Below are 16,537 nucleotides of genomic sequence, written 5' to 3' on the forward strand. Positions count from 1 at the left end.
TGATTGACACCATGATTAAAGGACTAATCATCTTGTTTAGTATATGAGCAGGAATTAATCATCATATCAGTCATCTATGTGAAGAGATGGATTAATATTTAACAACAAAAGGCTCATACATCAAGATGTGTGCTATGCTATAATAAAATGAGACATTATTGACAAGCAAAGGTATTGCGAATGAGACAAAGTTAAATGATTATGCATAGTCTCAAGTTTGGAGATGCTTGTTGTAAGAAATGTGTATGATGTATATTGATCTAGCAAGCATGTAAAATAAAAAGGAGTATGGTTTAATTCATATGTGAGGACTCAAAGTTGAAGGCTTGCGAATGATCAAAATCAATTGTAGAAATGGTTTTCATTCTAATGGCACAAGTCAATGTGAGTTCAAGAGAGCTCTTTTGAATAAATGGATGAGATCGAGAGGCGAGTTTCAATAGACTACGCAAGCGACGGCTTGGCGTGAGCAAGGAAACAGATAATGATTAAGTCCAAAAATTTTAAAGAGACAAGGAGAATTTCATATTGAAAGGTGTCATTCATTTGAGAAGAAAAATGACTAGTGAATCAGAGATTGGATTTCATTGTCGATTTAAATGTGATACAAGCATATATGAAGCTCTATGTGATGCAAGGATGAAGAGTTGGAATCCGGGATAGTGTTTCGAGGGATTAAGCTTGGAGAAGGGCAATTGGGTTGCGTCGAAGGACCAATGCTAGGGTGAAGAAATATTCTTTGGATTCAACTTGAGGAAACTTGGTCATGTATGGTGTTCATATTAGCAAAGTATCAAATCTTTATAGAATCGTATTGTAAAGATGGTGATTTGAACTAGAAGTGAATTTCATTCAAAGACAAAGGTTCAAGCCACTAGCTCAAGGTGGAAGTGCTCATTTCAAAGAGACAAAGATGGATGCAACTCTCAGATGGACATATTGACAAAGTATGGCATAGTTCATGTTGACGAAGCTCAAGTGCATGACATTGCTTTTATATTTAATCTTGAGTATATGTATGTCGTACTATCAAGAGGGATGCATCACAAGGTGTTTTGACTATGTCTCAGTGCTCAAGTAACCCATGTGAGTTGTTGAGAGACACAAAAGCCACACGTACACATTTCTTGGGTTTGTCAGAGCAAACTCGGTGGAACCAGTTTTTGGAAATTGGTGGGAATGGTTTTGTGTCAGCCGTCTCAACGGCTAGTTGTTTGAATTTCGGTGGCACCAGTTTTGAAAACCGGTGGCACCGATTTTTACTGGATCTGTAACGGCTAGTTTTTGGGAAGTCGGGTATTTTTACCCCACGACCCCTTTAGTGGCATGGTGCTGATCCTGAGGTTGCTGTTGTGCTTCCTTGCCATTCCTTGCTAAGACAAAGCCATTCTTGCTCTCCCCAACCCCTCTTTTATGAGGTTGCTTGATCTTACGAGATCTTAGAGTCGGGGTGCAGAGAGAGAAGCCAAAGTGAGCAGTTTGAGAGCACTCAAACCCCTTGAGCACTGTTGGACATCATCAAGCCCGTGTGAAGTGTTTGTTACTCTTGGAGGTGTGCCTCCTAGACAGCTAGGTGTCGCCCGTGAGCTTCCAAGGTGTGGTGAGCTACGGGACAATTTGTGATGGTCGTGCTTCACCTCCGAAAGGGAAGAAGCAAAACTAGTGGAAGTGGGGAAGTGGTCCAGTGTGACCCGACTCGGTGAAACGAAGTTGAAAAGACTTGTATCCTAAAGAGCTTCTCAACGGAGAGTGGGATTCACTGTGCCTTAGTGGCAGCTTTGGTAGCAAGCGGTGAATCCGAACTTCGGTGAAACAAATCTTGTGTCTCCCCGCCGGTTTGACTTTCTTTGTGCATCAATTACTTTTTTTGGTGAAGTTGCTCGTTTGTGTTGTATATACTTTTTGAGTGCATGTACTTGGAGATATAGGCAATAAAGCCACTCTAATCACCATCTCCAAGTTTGGTTTGCAACTGAGTTTATTATCCACACTTTTGGTTCAGAGGGGTTCACTGCTCAGAGTAAAACTGGTGGCACCGGTTTTGACTGGCAGTGAGTTTTAATCCGCTGTTTTAGTTGAAAATTTTCATGTCATGCCTATTCACCCCCCCCACTAGGCGACATCAAGATCCTTTTACAATGGCCAGCAGTTGGAGCGAGAAGAAGGCAGCGGTGGTGGACGGGCGACAAGAGTGGTGAGCGGCAACAGACGCGACGGAGGAGGCGGGGAAGGGAAGGAAGAGTAGGTGATAGAGAAACTATTTTTTTATAGAGGTAGGGTAGGTGATAGAGAAACTATTTTAACTACTATTTTTAGTTGGAATGCAAAAAAATTTGAAATATAAATATTTGAATATGGATAGAATTTAAGTTTCATTGAATTTTTAGGGCATCAGAACGTGCTCTAAATTTACCAAATTTGAAACTTCAGGTTCATTTTGAACTTAGTTTATCATGTTAATTTTATTTCACTCATTTTCCATAGAAATATTCAATATTTTATCAAAATAATCAAATTTGGTGCAAATTTGCCCTTTACGAACAAACTTAAAATATTTCTATGGAACATCAGTCAAATAAATTAAAATGGGAAACTAAATTTAAAATAAACCTTATGTTTAAAATTTGGCAAATTTTGGAGCACATTTTCATACCCTTAAAATTCAATGAAACTTAAATTTACTCATATTCAAATATTTATATTTCAATTTTTTTGCGTTCCAACTAAAAACAATAGTTAAAATAGTTTCTCTATCACCTAATCTACCTCTATAAAAAATTTATAATTTTTAGACCCATTTAATTTATTTTTTCTTGCTATGAAAGTTGTAGGGAGAAAAAAAAGAAAAACCGCTCCGCCGTGGTGAAAATCAGGGTGGTTTTGGTCAGGGGGTAAATCTAACGGTTTCGAGAGTTCGGGGTGTAGGATGTCGAACTTCGTAGTACGTGGAGAATTCGGACTTCGGCAAGAGTTCAGGATGGCAAAGTGGACTTGTTCCTTAATTTTTCGATGTAATCTTAATAATGTTTCATTTCTCCATTTGATTTTTTTTTTGGGAAAACCATCTCCATTTGTTCACTGAATAGTACACTGTCTAGTTTCAGAACCACAGCATTCATGCCTGAACTAATCAGCAGCCAGCTCAGACACCCATGAACAATCAGCACAGCTCAATGGCCATCGCTATCACCGGATGACTCCTCCATCCTCTGCGTGATGAGGCGCACTGCGGCGTTGGCGGCGGAGAAGGCGCCGTGGAAGCTCTCCCGGTACGACAGCGCCTCGAGGTCGCCGGCCATCTTGAGCAGGATCTCCCCGAGGTCCGACCGCCCCGCCGCCAGGGACTCGCGGTACGACCGCGCGGCGGTGCGGCTGATGTCCACGTTCGCCGGCTCCGGGCAGTACTCGTCGTCCAGCCACTTGTGCAGCGTCTCCCTCAGCCACACCGATTCCTGCCGATCGAGGAGCACGAAAATGGAGGTGAGGTGAGGTGAGGTGATCTCCTGTGTTTTATGTACTTACACCTGAATTCGTAGCAGCTCGCAAACAACGATGTGCAAGAGGTTCAGAACAAGTTGGGTGGGTTTCAGGAAAGATGCGAGCTCTGCTGTCTGCTGTCTGCTGTCTGCACACTCCAACATTTATTCCTGCTTGGACTCGATTAATTTCTAGTTTTTCTACTGCACGGTGAATGAGCTAGCAGTAGGGTCAGTTCATTGGCTCCTCCCTAAATTTCGACACAATCGGCCACAGGATTTCTGCTTCGCCCTATCCATGCTGCGGATGCAAGATTCGTACCCCAAGATTCCCACTGCTCTCGCGCAGTATCTGAAATCTGAACAGCAGAAGCTGAGAGCTGGATAGAACTGCAGCAACCACCACGAGGCTGCTGCAGGAATCGATGGCCGAAACCAGACAAAGGATGGGAATTCGGAAAGAACCTGCGCCGCTCCCTCAGGCGTCAGCCAGGAATCGGGCACCCTCAGCTCCTGCACGCGGTTGTCCCGCTCCCCGCCGGAAGCTGCGGCGGCGAGGAGAGGCGGTCGTGCCGGGGAGGGTCGAGCGGGGGCGGAGGCCGCGGGTCGGGATGGATTGCTGGGGGGTGCTAGGAAAGGTTGCGCCTTTGACGGAGGTGAAGGGGAGTGGAGGCGGCCATGGAGGAGAAGGGCAGCGAAGGAGGTAGAAGATGACATTTTTTCCCCTTTTTTGAGTAGCAGAGGTTTCTGTTCTTTGGAAGCTGTGTTCTTTTAATTCATTTAATAAAAATCATATTGTCAGCTTCCTTCCTTCCTCTTGTGAGTTGGTGCATTGGAATTTCATAAGAATGTCATGATTGTTCCATATGTAAACAGTAAAATTCCAAATGGATTATTTCCAAAAACAAAATCCAAATAGATTGGGGAAAAAAAGACTTGTGTTCCAAACATGGCCCTATTTCCTTTTCTCATCAAACAACTATGTTCATAATCCTTCCCTGAACCTGATTTCTAACTCAAGTCTGTTGTTGAGAAATCACTCAGCTGAAAATGCATCCAGGTTTATGGTTACACCATGGAGCACCTGAGACACTGTTATCTGTAAATCTGCATCCCAAGATCAACGGTACATCGTCGTATTCAGACTTTTTATTAAAAAAAAACTGTATAACTTCTCAGAAATCTAGAAGACAGTTGCAGTGACTCTTCGCCAGTTTATTGGTTTCTCTATACTAATAGAACAACATACAAATGGAAAGTGAAATACATCGTTTTCATTTGCTTCATGTAGTCTTTGGAGCATCTAATTTACCTCAACAACATCAATAATTCAATACAAAATCTCATCTTGAATGATCAAGGAACAACAAATGGGTAACTTGAACAAAAACAGCGATCGAATGCAAAGTCATTGATCACAGGGTCGAAGGGTCCAGACTACCCTTGGTTTTGGATCGTCCACTTAAGGTGCTTATGCAGCCTTCTCGAGCACAAGCTTCTCAATGAGGTCCGCCGCATCCTGCACGGTTGCAATGTCTTGTGCGCTCGTTTCATCGACAGTGATGTTGAATGCCTCCTCAAGGCCCATAACAATCTCAACCTGCAGCAGAAAATCGGCATTGTTGAAGTGCTACTGTGCTTTCTGGAGCTACGGTCAATTTTAGTGGAGAGGTATTACCGTATCCAGTGAATCGGCACCAAGTTCAGCGAATTTTGATTCGCCGCTGAGAGCAGTCCCATCGGGGAGAGCTAGCTGCTCCTTCACTATACTACAAACCTTATCGATTGTCTCTTGTTTAGCCTGTTCAAATAGAATAATGAATGATGTTACTACATATTGCTCTTCAATAAATTGTTGCTACTTCAGATCAGTGCAGCAAGCATTATTTCAGCAACATCAGAGTCCAAGGAAACAAGCAATGCAGCTTTCAAGAATCAGGTGGCAAGCTTCATGCAACCTGGTAGTTTGTACTCTCTACGAGAAATACTTAAATAATTCCTTCTTTTCTTTTTATTAACTACAGGGCATTTAACTAACTTATAGAGTCTGGTATGATGTTGGAGAATGAAGACAGCCTTGACAAATACGGAACACTACCAACAGGTTGTTTCTTTATCCACCAAACTCTTTCTGAACTGGAAAGACCAATGTTAGCGACAAAGAATGAAATGATGCATACCGAACAGCAAATCTTAAGCCGAAGAGAACTTGGTCTTGAACGAATGGACACAGAAGTCATCCTGTGGCTCTGGAAGGAAACTGAACTCCGGCTTGAAAAAACATTCGTCACCTGAAATTGGTAGCACAATTCTCCTCATAAGAGGATTGTTCATATGCACATAACAACATAGAGTACAACAATGAGAAAATGAAAAGTGACATTAAAACAAGATTGACATGGTGCATATACTGCAAATAACCCTTTCTAACAAAGTCCAAAGCTCTCGTACAGGATGTTCAATAAAATTAAAATCAAACATCTAGTGAAGCTAACAGAGCACATATATAATAGCAAGATACAAGTTTGCTAAGTTTTGAAACTGGAAGTATGTTCACAACTCCACACAAACTCTAAATCCTAGACACATTTTTGGACAGGAGTGCCAGCTGGTAGATGTTTCAGGTATTTAAATATTAGGTTTGTTACATTTATTTGTACCAACCTTTACAAGATATTTTTTAAAATACAGACAAGCAGCAGAGGAAAAAAATCTTTCAAAAAACATTTCCCTCGCTTCCTGGTTAGTAACTAGCACCAGGAGCTTTTTCAGGAATTGATCTGTTGCAGGGATTTGAAATGACTAAACAAGGAAATCAGTCCATTAATACACATGGATCAAGATGTAACCAAGCTTTTCAAAGTTCAAACCAGGTGTAAATCAAATTATAACTGAGTGGAACCCAACTACATATCTTGGGATCCCATGATGCAGGACACAACGGGTCAGGCAAGAAGCACATGGCAGCATACAGTTGTAACAACATAAGTTGGTGTTTTCTATTCGGCCATCGCATCGACATCGATGTGCAGAAGTAAAGTACTGGTAAAGAAATGCTCCTTAATTAACTTGAGCAAGATCTGAGGCATGTGCTGCCATTTGCTGCGCTTGGGTCACCCCTGGACCCTTCTGCTCACTTTTTGAAAAAAAAACTTCTTCTCTCTTTGGGATCCAACTATATATCATTACCTTCTGCTCTCTTTGGAATTTCTTTAGCTACAAAAATTTTGGAATCTTTGCAGCTTGCACTAAAAGATACAAAATTGTCACAATCTGTTCATACTTCACCAAAGTCTCAGTGGCAGCCCGTAAGTTCAAATGTTTGATCCGCAAGCTTTCCACACTAATCTCAGCCCTGAAGCCAATTTTCCTCATAAATTACTGCTATGATTCTAAGTTATTACAGAAATTCAAAGGGAATTGAAGCAAATTTAACTGGTACTATCTTTAAGTAACTGTGGTTTGCCTTCTTTACATGAGCAAGAGTCAACGAGACTAATCATAGGCAAATTTCCCAACAAAGATCACGCGAACTTGTTGGCAACAAGATCCCCTGTATCCAGGAGAACAGAAATGCCCAGCAAAAAACTCTAGTGGTGCCCAGTGAGCTCGAATCTAATCACACCAAGCAACCGAATCAGAACCGAGGAAGCATCACCAGCAACTATGGCATCAATCCATCCATCTAAAGTTCTAAACCAACCACCACTCAACCACCCCAAGAACCCAACGAATCACAACCTAAAACCCACAAATCTGTACCAACCGAAGATTCACGCTCCTCGCATCATCAAGATTCAAGAAACAGGCACAACCCCACGGAACAAGCTACCAAGCCATGCCAAGAAGCGAGCCGCACCTGGCGCCGTGCGGCGGCCGGCGAGAAGGACGCGGCGGCGGCGGTGGCGAGGGAGTGCGCCATGCTCTCGGATCGGCGGGCGGCGGCGGGACAGAGAGAGGCTGGCTGGTGATGCTCGCCGGGGAGGGAGGTCAGTCAGGTGAGGCAGAAGCTACCACGCAGCCGCAGCGGTGGCAGTAGTGCGGCGGGCGAGGCGATAAATAGATAGACAGGGCTCAGGTCTTCTCTCAGGATAAAGAAAGCATCCGTCCGAAAATGTCTGACGACGGTGCACGCTCTCGTCAGCCACAAAATGGGAAAACGAGGATCCCATCGATGGTGATGCTCGGGGAGGCGAGGATTTGCACGAATGCGCGATGACATGAACGTCTCAACTGTTTCTGAGGCCGTGCCATTTAGGATTCTTTTTTCTTGAGATGAGGACAATTGGAAGATGGATAGATTAGTGGAGAATAAAGTGGTATCTCGCACTGAAAAAGATAGCTTTGGGTTTGTGATTTGGGTTTACTGCACGTATCACCGTTACCGGAGGTTATGAAGGAGACACACCATGAAAAGATGATTTCGTTGCTTGGACGCTAATACTCAAATAATATCATAAAACCATCGTGATAATAACGGCATCACATATGGTTGGCACACGAGTCTAAAAATACCACTACCTCTGTCCCAATACAAGGGCATCACATAAATACAAGGGCATCACATAAGGATCGGAGGAGCAAAGTAATGTAGATAGCAAATGACAATTTTACCCCTGTTCAAAGATTACAGATGGACTGAAAATAACAATAATGGTCGCAGAGTAGTTTGAAAAATAAACTTGAATAGCGTTCTGGCCTTTTAGGCCCAGCTGAGCTGGGTGCTTCATTTTTTTATTATAATTAACTAATGGGTCCATAAAGTGCTTTACTCCCTATACTCCGTACACAAGTTGTCATATTGGACGTTTAATTTGGGAAATGTTTTGAATCTTGTAAGTGCAGTCAATAGGGGACGGAGGGAGTATATTTTTATTCGGAAATTTGTGTACAGGACACTCTCAAAATGTGATTTTGTGCGCTGCACACTCCACTCTTTGAATTAGTCTGCAGCACACCTTGAATTTGTATTTTCGTGCGCTGCACATTGCCGCACTTAAACAATTCTTTTTCAATATATGAGTGAGAGAAGGCCGAGTAAAATGACCAAAATACCCCCAGAGCCTTATCTCTCACCCTATCCATTCCCCCCACCCCCGGCGCCCGTGACGGAGCGCATCCGCCGCCCCCCCCCCCCCCCCCGGCCGCCTCACAACGGCGGCGCCCTGCGGTGAGCGCGTCCACCGCCCCTCCGTCCGCGTGGCGAGCGCAGGGACGGCCCGGCGCCCATCCGTCCCCTCCCCTGCTCCGAGCTCGCCGTGGCCGGGCTCCATTTCCGGGCGAGCGGGGCGGAGGCGGCCATGGCAAGTCGCCGTTACCGTCGGGGCAGAGCGCGGCCATGGGCGCGTGGGCGGAGCGTCGCGGGGGCGTGGGCGGCCTTGCGCTCCTCCTCCGGCCTTTTCCGGCGCCCCTCCTCCGGAGCTGCCGTTGGCGCGGCGTGGCTGGGCTGGCGTGTTGCTCCTCCCTCGCTGGCCGAGGGCCTCCATGGCGTCGAGCTCCCCCTCCCCTGCCCTGCTCGCGTCCCGGCGCGGCTAGCAGGACGACGCTGGCAGGAGAGGGCGCTCGTGCGGGCGGCGTGGGGCCAGGCACGGCGGCGCCCAAGTGCGGCTCCGCTCCTGCCCGAGCTCGCCGCCGTCGCCTCCCTCTCCTGCACGCGGCCCGGCCTGGAGCTCGTCGCAGCTCGGCTCCGCCGGCCATGCCGCCCGCCGGCTCTGGCCCTCCTTCGGCCGCCCCTCCCATGCTCCCTCCGCCGGCGTGGTTGCTCAAGCTCGGGAGCAGCTGCTTCCTTCCCCGCACCAGCGCTCGCTCCAGATCCGGCGTGCGGGGCTGCGGCCGGACGGAGCAGGCGGCCGACGGCGGAGGCGGAGCAGGCGGCGTGCGGCCGGACGAAGCAGGCGGGCGCGGGCGCGTGAAGTCGGAGGAAGAAGAAGACGCCCCTAACTGCCCTTCATGGTAGACGCGAGGAGGGGAGAGGAAGAGGATGACAGGTGGGCCTAGGGCAAAAATAGTCTATTTACATCTTCATTCAGCTGAAAATGATTATTATAATTCCTATGATGTGTTGCAGACCAAATCAAACATTCGCGGTGTGTTAGGGACAATATTCAATTTTGTGATGTGTTGCACACAAAATCACACTTTCACAATGTCTGGTAGACAAATTTCCCATTTTTATTTCCAACTCTAGATAAGCAAAATAAGACATGCACAACACACTGTTAACGCGTCATTGATACCATGTGTCATTTTCGTTTTTCTTTCTTCCTCGTGTTTTTCTCTCATCTTCTTTCTAATCTCTTCCTTAATTATTTTCTTATTTTTTATAGATTACACAATACAACTCCGATACTCACAAGGCATGCACACTCACACTCCTATGAAAACACATACGCAAACTCTATCTCCATGAGCATTTTCAAATACTAAGCCGACAAATTTTCGAGATTGACGAAGTCACCACGGGCGACTTGCTGTCGACAGGAACATCGCAACGTCGTTAAATTATAAAATATTTGCTCCCATAGGGAGTTAAAACCCAAGATATAAGATACTACCGAGGCTCTTGTAATCACTAGACTACAAGCTCTTTCACAACTATTTTCTTATACTCATTGGCTATTCTAAAACCTAGTAAGGGGGTGTTTTGGAATATGGACTAAAAAATAGTCCCAGAGACTTTTTAGTATTTAGAAGTATTAAATAAATGTTAATTATAAAACTGACTTTTTAGTATTTAGAAGTATTAAATAAATGTTAATTATAAAACTAACTGCAGAACCCTGGGGCTAAACTGCGAGACGAATCTAATGAGGTATCTTAATCCATGATTAGCGAATGGTTACTGTAGCATCATTGTAGCAAATTATGAATTAATTAGGCTCATTAGATTCGTCTCGCGAAAAAACACTCAGCTGTCAAAAAACATTTATAAACAGATTTTATTTAATACTATAAAATAGTAAAATTTCTTTTGATGTGATGGGGACTTCTGAAAAAAGTTGAGATCCAAACAGGGCCTAAATCTTATGTCACCTGAGTGCCATGCAATATCTGAAAAGAAAAGGAAAAAAAACAGGCATCAACACTAGCCTGAATGCAACCGGGCTTTCCGCGGGCCCAACACTAGCTATAGCAGACCAGGGTAACCCACAAGGCCCACCCCGATCTCGTCGTCGTCATCGTCTTCTCTCCGACTTCGACCCAGCTAGGGCCGGCGCACCCTTTTCCCCTCTTCGCCTCCACCGGCGTTGCCTTCTCTGTCGATCGGTCGCCTGCGCCGCCTTCGCCCGAACACCGCCAGCGGCGGCCCCGTCATCCCTCGCCTGCACCGGCCTTCGCGTCTGTAGTCTCCCGGTGCGTCCCCTTTCCTTACTCATCTGCGCCGTCCCGGGCAGTGGTTCCCCTCCCAGATCTGGGGCGGACCGGCGTTTCTTGATTCCTCGACGGATTCGTAGCTGTGTGGCGAAAAGATGATTTTTTTGTTGTTGTTGGTGGGTTGGTTTTGGCTGTTCGTGTAGGGGGTTCTCGAGGTGGGGCGGGCTTCGCCATGACGTCGGCGAACTCGGAGGAGGTGGACGATCTGCTCCTGCAGGCCGCCGGCTGGACGGGGAAGAGCCAGCCCCGGCCGAGCAACCAGCGGTGGAACTCCGGGGGGAGCGGCTCCGACGACGACGACGACGACTCGGACGCCGCGCCGACCTACTCGAGGAAGAAGCCGCCGTCGCAGGTGCCGCTCAAGAAGCGGCACCAGCCGGAGAAGGGCGGCCGGAGGGGCGGCGGCGGCGGCGGGTGGCGGGGCGACGATGACGACGACGACGACGACGGGAGGCGCAGCGGCGGCGAGGACTCTGACAGCGCGCCGTCGGTGGGGAGCGACCTGTACAAGGACGAGGAAGATAAGGAGCAGCTGGAGAAGATGTCGGAGCTCGAAAGGGAGCTGATCCTGGCTGACCGGGGCACCCGCATCGATGACTACAAGCTCAAGCAAATGGCGCGCGCGTCCTCATCCAAGGCGGCGAAGGCGGGCTCCCGGAAGGACAGCAGCCCGCCCCCGCCGCCCAGCCGGATGCGTTCGTCGACCCGAGCTGATAAGTCGGGGTCGGCCACCAAGAGCGCGCTGGATGAACTGAGGGCCAAGCGGATGAGGCAGCAGGATCCAGAGGCGTACCGCAACAGGTTCAAAGACCTGCTCTCAAAGAGCGGCTCACCTACTAAGCGCAGGGCTGCGACCCCCCCAAGTGATGGGAGCAACGATGGGGATACCAGGGGGAGACTGAATGACCATGGGAGGATTGCTGACGATGGCAGGGATGATGAGTTTGATGAGTCCCCCAGCAGGCTTGACCCGCTCAAGTTTGATGATGTGAAGAGTATTACCCTCAGGAGGTCAAAGCTGGTGAAGTGGTTCATGGAGCCATTCTTTGAGGATCTCATGTCTGGGTGCTTTGTGCGGCTTGGCATTGGCAAGACAAAGAGTGGGACCCCGAGATACAGGCTTTGCATAGTGAGGAATGTGGATGCAAGTGATCCGGATCGCAAGTACAAACTGGAAAACTACACGACGTACAAGTATCTCAATGTTGTATGGGATAGTGAGGCTAATGCTGCTCGGTGGCAGATGACTCAGGTATCAGACTCCCCACCCAATGAAGAAGAGTTCAAGGAATGGCTGCAAGAGGCTGAGAAGAATGGCGTCCGTATACCGACTCGTCAGGAAGTGCAAGAGAAGAAAGATGCCATACAGGAGGCCTACAACTTTGTGTATTCTGCTAAGACTGTGCAGAAAATGCTGCAACAGAAATCAGCTGTGAGGCGTCCTATCAATGTTGCTGCTGAGAAGGATCGGTTGAGGAACGAGTTGGAGATGGCTCTGAGCCAGAAGAATGAAGCTGAAGCAGAGAGGATCCGCGCAAAGCTGAATAGTCTGCAGAACATGTCGCAGCCAATGTCAAAAAATGAGAAGGCTGCCAGGTTGGAGGCTATGAACAGGAAGAACCGTGCTGAGAACTTCAAGAACGCTTCAGAACTGAAACCTGTTAATACAAGTTTGAAAGCTGGAGAGGCTGGTTATGACCCTTTTTCAAGGAGGTGGACAAGATCAAGAAACTATTATGCAGCGAAGCCAGGAGGAGATAATGCTGAAGAAGTGGCCAATGGGTCTAATGGCAGTGCAGTGGCTGGCAATGAAGATGTGAAGAACAAAGCTCAAACTGGTACAGCAGCCACAGCGGCAGCTCAAGTGGCAGCGGCTGATGCTGGGAAACTGGTTGATACCAATGCACCAGTGGATCTTGGAACAGAATCAAATGCGCTGCACACATTTGAGCTTCCTATATCATTGTCTGCTCTGCAAGAATTTGGTGGAGCCAAGGGCCTGTTTGATGGTTACATGGCAAGGAAACAGAAGATAGAAGCTACAATGGGGTACAAAGTGCCTGACAATGATGGAAGGAGGCATGCTTTAACCCTGAGTGTGAGCGACTACAAAAGGCGACGGGGACTCCTCTGAAGGGGTATCTGTGCGTCTGCAGGCCGCTCAGCAGATTCAACAACTATCTGCCTGGCTTCAGTGCCTCAAAATTGCTGTGACAATTGTCCAGATTACCTGCATTTTCCCTTGTTTTCTTAGAAGTAATACATGGAACATGCAGTCTATACAGTTTCTTCATAAATACTACCTGCTGTATGACTGATTAAGTTGCTGACATCATGTTTATACCTGTGGATTCTGTTGACATCTTATCTTTGTTGTTTGACAATATATGCAAGTTGCAACAGCTTGATTCCATGTGGCTTTCTTTTTCCTGTTTCCTGTTTTACAAGGCGAATGTATGCAACATTCGCAGCAGAGCTCATTAGCTCATACACTCTTGTCAAATTGTGCCATCTGTGATGTGATTGATGTCATGTTGGGGTATCTCTAAATATTCAATTCCTGTTTCCTCGTTTAATTCTGCGTATCTGTAAAATTTATGTAGGTTTTACTTCTGCGATCTCACAAAATGTATGGCACATCACCATGATTTACAGCAATAGTATTACTCACCATTTAAGCATGAAAAATGCAAAATTTGCATAAAACGTGGTAAAATATCTGCAAGATACGAAGCATCTCAAGAAGCTTCACAAGCCGGACTTCCAAGAAAGAAACGTGGCAAAAAAGGATGGATGAACTCTGACAATACAAAAGAGAGCTAGGCTTGTCACAATACCACTCCCCACTCCATCAAAATTCCCATCCACGTGCTCTGAAAGCGACCCAACATTAGGTACAGTGTACACGAGTAGATCAGATCTGCATATGTTTTTTCATGCAAGATAAGGAACCATGGCAGCTCTTATTCATCTTAGATCCACCAGATGGGTTTTCGATGTTTCTTTGTTTGTCATTATTATTTACTACAGAGCTATGGAAGCCTCATAATCAATAGATTACGCAAAGGGTTAGCACTTGGACCAGCATTAATCATTCTTCGCCTTGATAAACTTCTTGATGATGCCCATCATCTCGCCTCCAGGGAAGCGTCCAAGGCTGCCCCTCGCAGCAGCGATCTCATTGAATTCATAAACAGAATCGCCACTGAATGCTTTAAGCTGATCAGGCTTGTGCTCGGTTGACTCCAAATTGTCTACCAAATCATCTCCAGATTTTACTGAAGGGAGCGGGAAATCATCAAGGGGTGTGTCCATCACGTTATCCTCCCCAATGGCTCCCACATAATCTCTCAGCCTGCATAATGCAAATGGGACAGGTTCGAAGCTATGGTCACCGTATTCAACAGGAGTAGAATGGTCTCCTGTGACACAAAGGAAGTACTGGTAGTGTCCCGCCTTTTCAGCTTCCCAAAGAAGCCTTGCAAGCTGACCAATAGCTCGATCAACAGCTTCTAGACCCCGTACCTTTAGCTTGACAGCCTTATCATGGCCAGCATCGTCAATGGCCTACAGCAACATTAGGAGAGGACCTATCAGAACCACACCGTCAATATTAGAATGAATATGACCTGAAATTTGCATTTTACCTTTATGTGCAAGAACCCAAAGTCATATCCATTTTCTCTTCCAGCTTTATATTCATCCTCTCCAGGCTCAAAAACACGAGGTGGTGCATCCATAGGGGCAGAGAGTGCCTTTGCTATAGCTTTAGCTTTAGAAGTTAAGAGAGTACGATAATCTCCGGTTGCTCCAGGTGCTTCAAGGATATCAATAACCAGTGACAGCCCTAGGCCAGCTATGATCTTAGTAGGAGCTACCATGCATGGTGCAAGTCCATGCTTGGTTTCAAAGGCAGGTACCTAACAGAGCCACATGAAAATTCATTATGAAGTTGTTTCAGATGTATCAGGTTCCAGCAGGATAAAAAACAAGCCAAATTAGCGCAAAAGCATGCCAAATCCACAAATGCATATAATATAAGCCTGAGAAAGCTATCTATACCAATCTTTTATCATGAATTCATGATACTACAGTACCATTTACATACTTTACACTAACCTCAATCCGGATGCCACAGCCTCGCAACAGCACAACATTTGCAATGTTCTTCCCTTCAGCTGCACGCTTCGCGTTGATGGGGTGAGAAACCAGTATGCGTGTGATCTCCTTAGAAAGCTCGTTGACAACAGCTGCAGTGTTTTTAGCTTCTTCTGAATCATCCAATGGTTCAGCTTTCAGATGCAACCGGTTGTCCTTCAAGGGATCAGTTCCAGAAATGTTCCCACTCAGCTTTGGCCCTTTGACAACCACACCACATCTGTGCTCAGTAGCATACCTGCAGAGAGAAGGGGATGGATTACAGTAGTAACTACACACCGTACATGCTCAAAGCGGCAATGAGGAAAAGCACGAATAAGGAGTAAGTACTGCACCTGACTCTGACTTCATACTCAGGAAATGATGGAAGCTTCATCCCATCCAACGCAGCACAGAGGATAGGGCCTTCCTCCTCGAAATGCCGATCTGCCCTCCTGCTGACAATAACCCCCGTGTTCTCATCCAATGTAGCAAAGTTGGACTGCAAGCAATTTGTGGAGACAATTCAGTGATGGGATACTAATATATTCAGCATTTGATACACATGCTGACATGCTATACGGAAACATTGAATACTGTTCGGGAAAAAGAAGAAGAAATAAAACATAGGTGAAATATGCTTCTTTCCCACTATAGGGGCTCAATTTCAATGATCCAAGCCACTGCTAAGCAGAGCTAGAGCCAAAGGTTTAACAAAAAAAAAAGAGTGTGGTCAGATTTAGTTACTGCATGCACACTCTTGAATGATCTGAACCATTGCTAACTAACTAACTAGGATTACAGCCTAACATTCTAACTACGCCGAGCTCCAATTAACACTGCAAAACAAAACACTCAATGGTCTGTTTGAACATCAATTACTTCTGGCCATACAGATACAGCTGACAACTGAAAGAATCAGGTTTAGCAATCGAACAGCGAGAACACACTGTGATCTGAACCGAAACTAACTCATAGGATGAACCTAAACTTATCAAGCTACACAAGAACGGGGGTGCCGGCCAACCTTGAAGGCGATGTCGCCGGGCGCCATGGCGAGCCCGGCGCCCATGGACTCGAACGCGCCGCGCCCGCGGTAGTACACGCGCGGGTCGTACCCGAGCAGGGAGAGGTGCGCCGTGTCGCTGCCGCACGCGAGCCCCGGCTCCACGGGGTCCATGAGCCCCGCCACCCCGGCCGCCGCCACCGCGTCCAGCCGCGGCGCGCGCGCCGCCTCCAGCGGCGTGCGCCCGCCCAGCGACGGGATCGCCACGTCCCCGATGCCGTCCACCAGCACGAACGCCACCCGGCTCCGCCTCGGCCCCTTCCCCTCCGCCCCCGCCGCCATCGCCGCCGCCGCCGCCGCGAAGGCCACTCGCCTCCCCTTCTCCCCTGCTCTCTCTGCTGCTGCTGCTCGCGAGATGCCTCTGCCGCGTTCTGGTTCAGCGGTGGCCCGGCCGGGTTGGGTCCGGTCCGGTCGAACCGTCGGGGCGGTTCGGGATCACGCGTCGAACCGGCCGGTCCGGTCGCTACAAGAACCGGGCGAGCCC

The 16,537-nt window shown here is 47.2% G+C and overlaps 4 protein-coding genes and 1 long non-coding RNA gene across 5 annotated transcripts; 2 read left to right on the plus strand and 3 right to left on the minus strand.

Moving 5' to 3' along the window:
- Nucleotides 1-3,002: 3,002 nt before the first annotated feature.
- LOC120699662 lies at nucleotides 3,003-4,250 on the minus strand. The gene is made up of 2 exons (XM_039983684.1): nucleotides 3,942-4,250; nucleotides 3,003-3,452 (listed from the first exon to the last, which is right to left on the minus strand). The coding sequence occupies exons 1-2, from the start codon at nucleotides 4,191-4,193 to the stop codon at nucleotides 3,171-3,173; spliced, it is 534 nt and encodes a 177-aa protein (XP_039839618.1). The 5' UTR covers nucleotides 4,194-4,250; the 3' UTR covers nucleotides 3,003-3,170.
- LOC120699663 lies at nucleotides 3,239-4,349 on the plus strand. The gene is made up of 2 exons (XR_005685532.1): nucleotides 3,239-3,490; nucleotides 3,591-4,349. It is a non-coding gene; the product is annotated as an uncharacterized LOC120699663 (long non-coding RNA).
- A 321-nt stretch (nucleotides 4,350-4,670) lies between these two features.
- Nucleotides 4,671-7,748, minus strand: LOC120699665 (acyl carrier protein 1, chloroplastic-like). The gene is made up of 4 exons (XM_039983685.1): nucleotides 7,336-7,748; nucleotides 5,657-5,767; nucleotides 5,155-5,277; nucleotides 4,671-5,076 (listed from the first exon to the last, which is right to left on the minus strand). Exons 1-4 carry the CDS (start codon nucleotides 7,396-7,398, stop codon nucleotides 4,948-4,950), a joined length of 426 nt encoding a protein of 141 aa, XP_039839619.1. The 5' UTR covers nucleotides 7,399-7,748; the 3' UTR covers nucleotides 4,671-4,947.
- Nucleotides 7,749-10,639: 2,891 nt separating this feature from the next.
- Nucleotides 10,640-13,273, plus strand: LOC120699666 (protein RTF1 homolog). The gene is made up of 2 exons (XM_039983686.1): nucleotides 10,640-10,829; nucleotides 10,994-13,273. Exon 2 carries the CDS (start codon nucleotides 11,023-11,025, stop codon nucleotides 12,982-12,984), a length of 1,962 nt encoding a protein of 653 aa, XP_039839620.1. The 5' UTR covers nucleotides 10,640-10,829; nucleotides 10,994-11,022; the 3' UTR covers nucleotides 12,985-13,273.
- Nucleotides 13,274-13,640: 367 nt separating this feature from the next.
- On the minus strand, nucleotides 13,641-16,372 carry LOC120699667 (probable 2,3-bisphosphoglycerate-independent phosphoglycerate mutase). Its single transcript, XM_039983687.1, has 5 exons — nucleotides 16,015-16,372; nucleotides 15,344-15,489; nucleotides 14,970-15,246; nucleotides 14,498-14,770; nucleotides 13,641-14,417 (listed from the first exon to the last, which is right to left on the minus strand). The coding sequence occupies exons 1-5, from the start codon at nucleotides 16,333-16,335 to the stop codon at nucleotides 13,938-13,940; spliced, it is 1,497 nt and encodes a 498-aa protein (XP_039839621.1). The 5' UTR covers nucleotides 16,336-16,372; the 3' UTR covers nucleotides 13,641-13,937.
- Nucleotides 16,373-16,537: the final 165 nt, after the last annotated feature.

Source organism: Panicum virgatum, chromosome 3K (assembly GCF_016808335.1).
Source record: "Panicum virgatum strain AP13 chromosome 3K, P.virgatum_v5, whole genome shotgun sequence".
Lineage (NCBI taxonomy): Eukaryota > Viridiplantae > Streptophyta > Magnoliopsida > Poales > Poaceae > Panicum > Panicum virgatum.

Bases quoted from the DNA above. Each gene is read 5' to 3' on its own strand.
- LOC120699666 (XM_039983686.1), top strand. From the start codon at position 11,023: ATGACGTCGGCGAACTCGGAGGAGGTGGACGATCTGCTCCTGCAGGCC.
- LOC120699665 (XM_039983685.1), bottom strand. From the start codon at position 7,398: ATGGCGCACTCCCTCGCCACCGCCGCCGCCGCGTCCTTCTCGCCGGCC. The intron at 5,768-7,335 runs GTGCGGCTCGCT...TACCAATTTCAG, and splicing joins CGGCCGCCGCACGGCGCCAG to GTGACGAATGTTTTTTCAAG. The intron at 5,278-5,656 runs GTATGCATCATT...CTATTTGAACAG, and splicing joins GGCTTAAGATTTGCTGTTCG to GCTAAACAAGAGACAATCGA.
- LOC120699667 (XM_039983687.1), bottom strand. From the start codon at position 16,335: ATGGCGGCGGGGGCGGAGGGGAAGGGGCCGAGGCGGAGCCGGGTGGCG. The intron at 14,771-14,969 runs GTTAGTGTAAAG...TGGCTCTGTTAG, and splicing joins GCTGTGGCATCCGGATTGAG to GTACCTGCCTTTGAAACCAA. The intron at 14,418-14,497 runs GTAAAATGCAAA...ATGTTGCTGTAG, and splicing joins TTGGGTTCTTGCACATAAAG to GCCATTGACGATGCTGGCCA.
- LOC120699662 (XM_039983684.1), bottom strand. From the start codon at position 4,193: ATGTCATCTTCTACCTCCTTCGCTGCCCTTCTCCTCCATGGCCGCCTC. The intron at 3,453-3,941 runs GTTCTTTCCGAA...CTCGATCGGCAG, and splicing joins CGCCTGAGGGAGCGGCGCAG to GAATCGGTGTGGCTGAGGGA.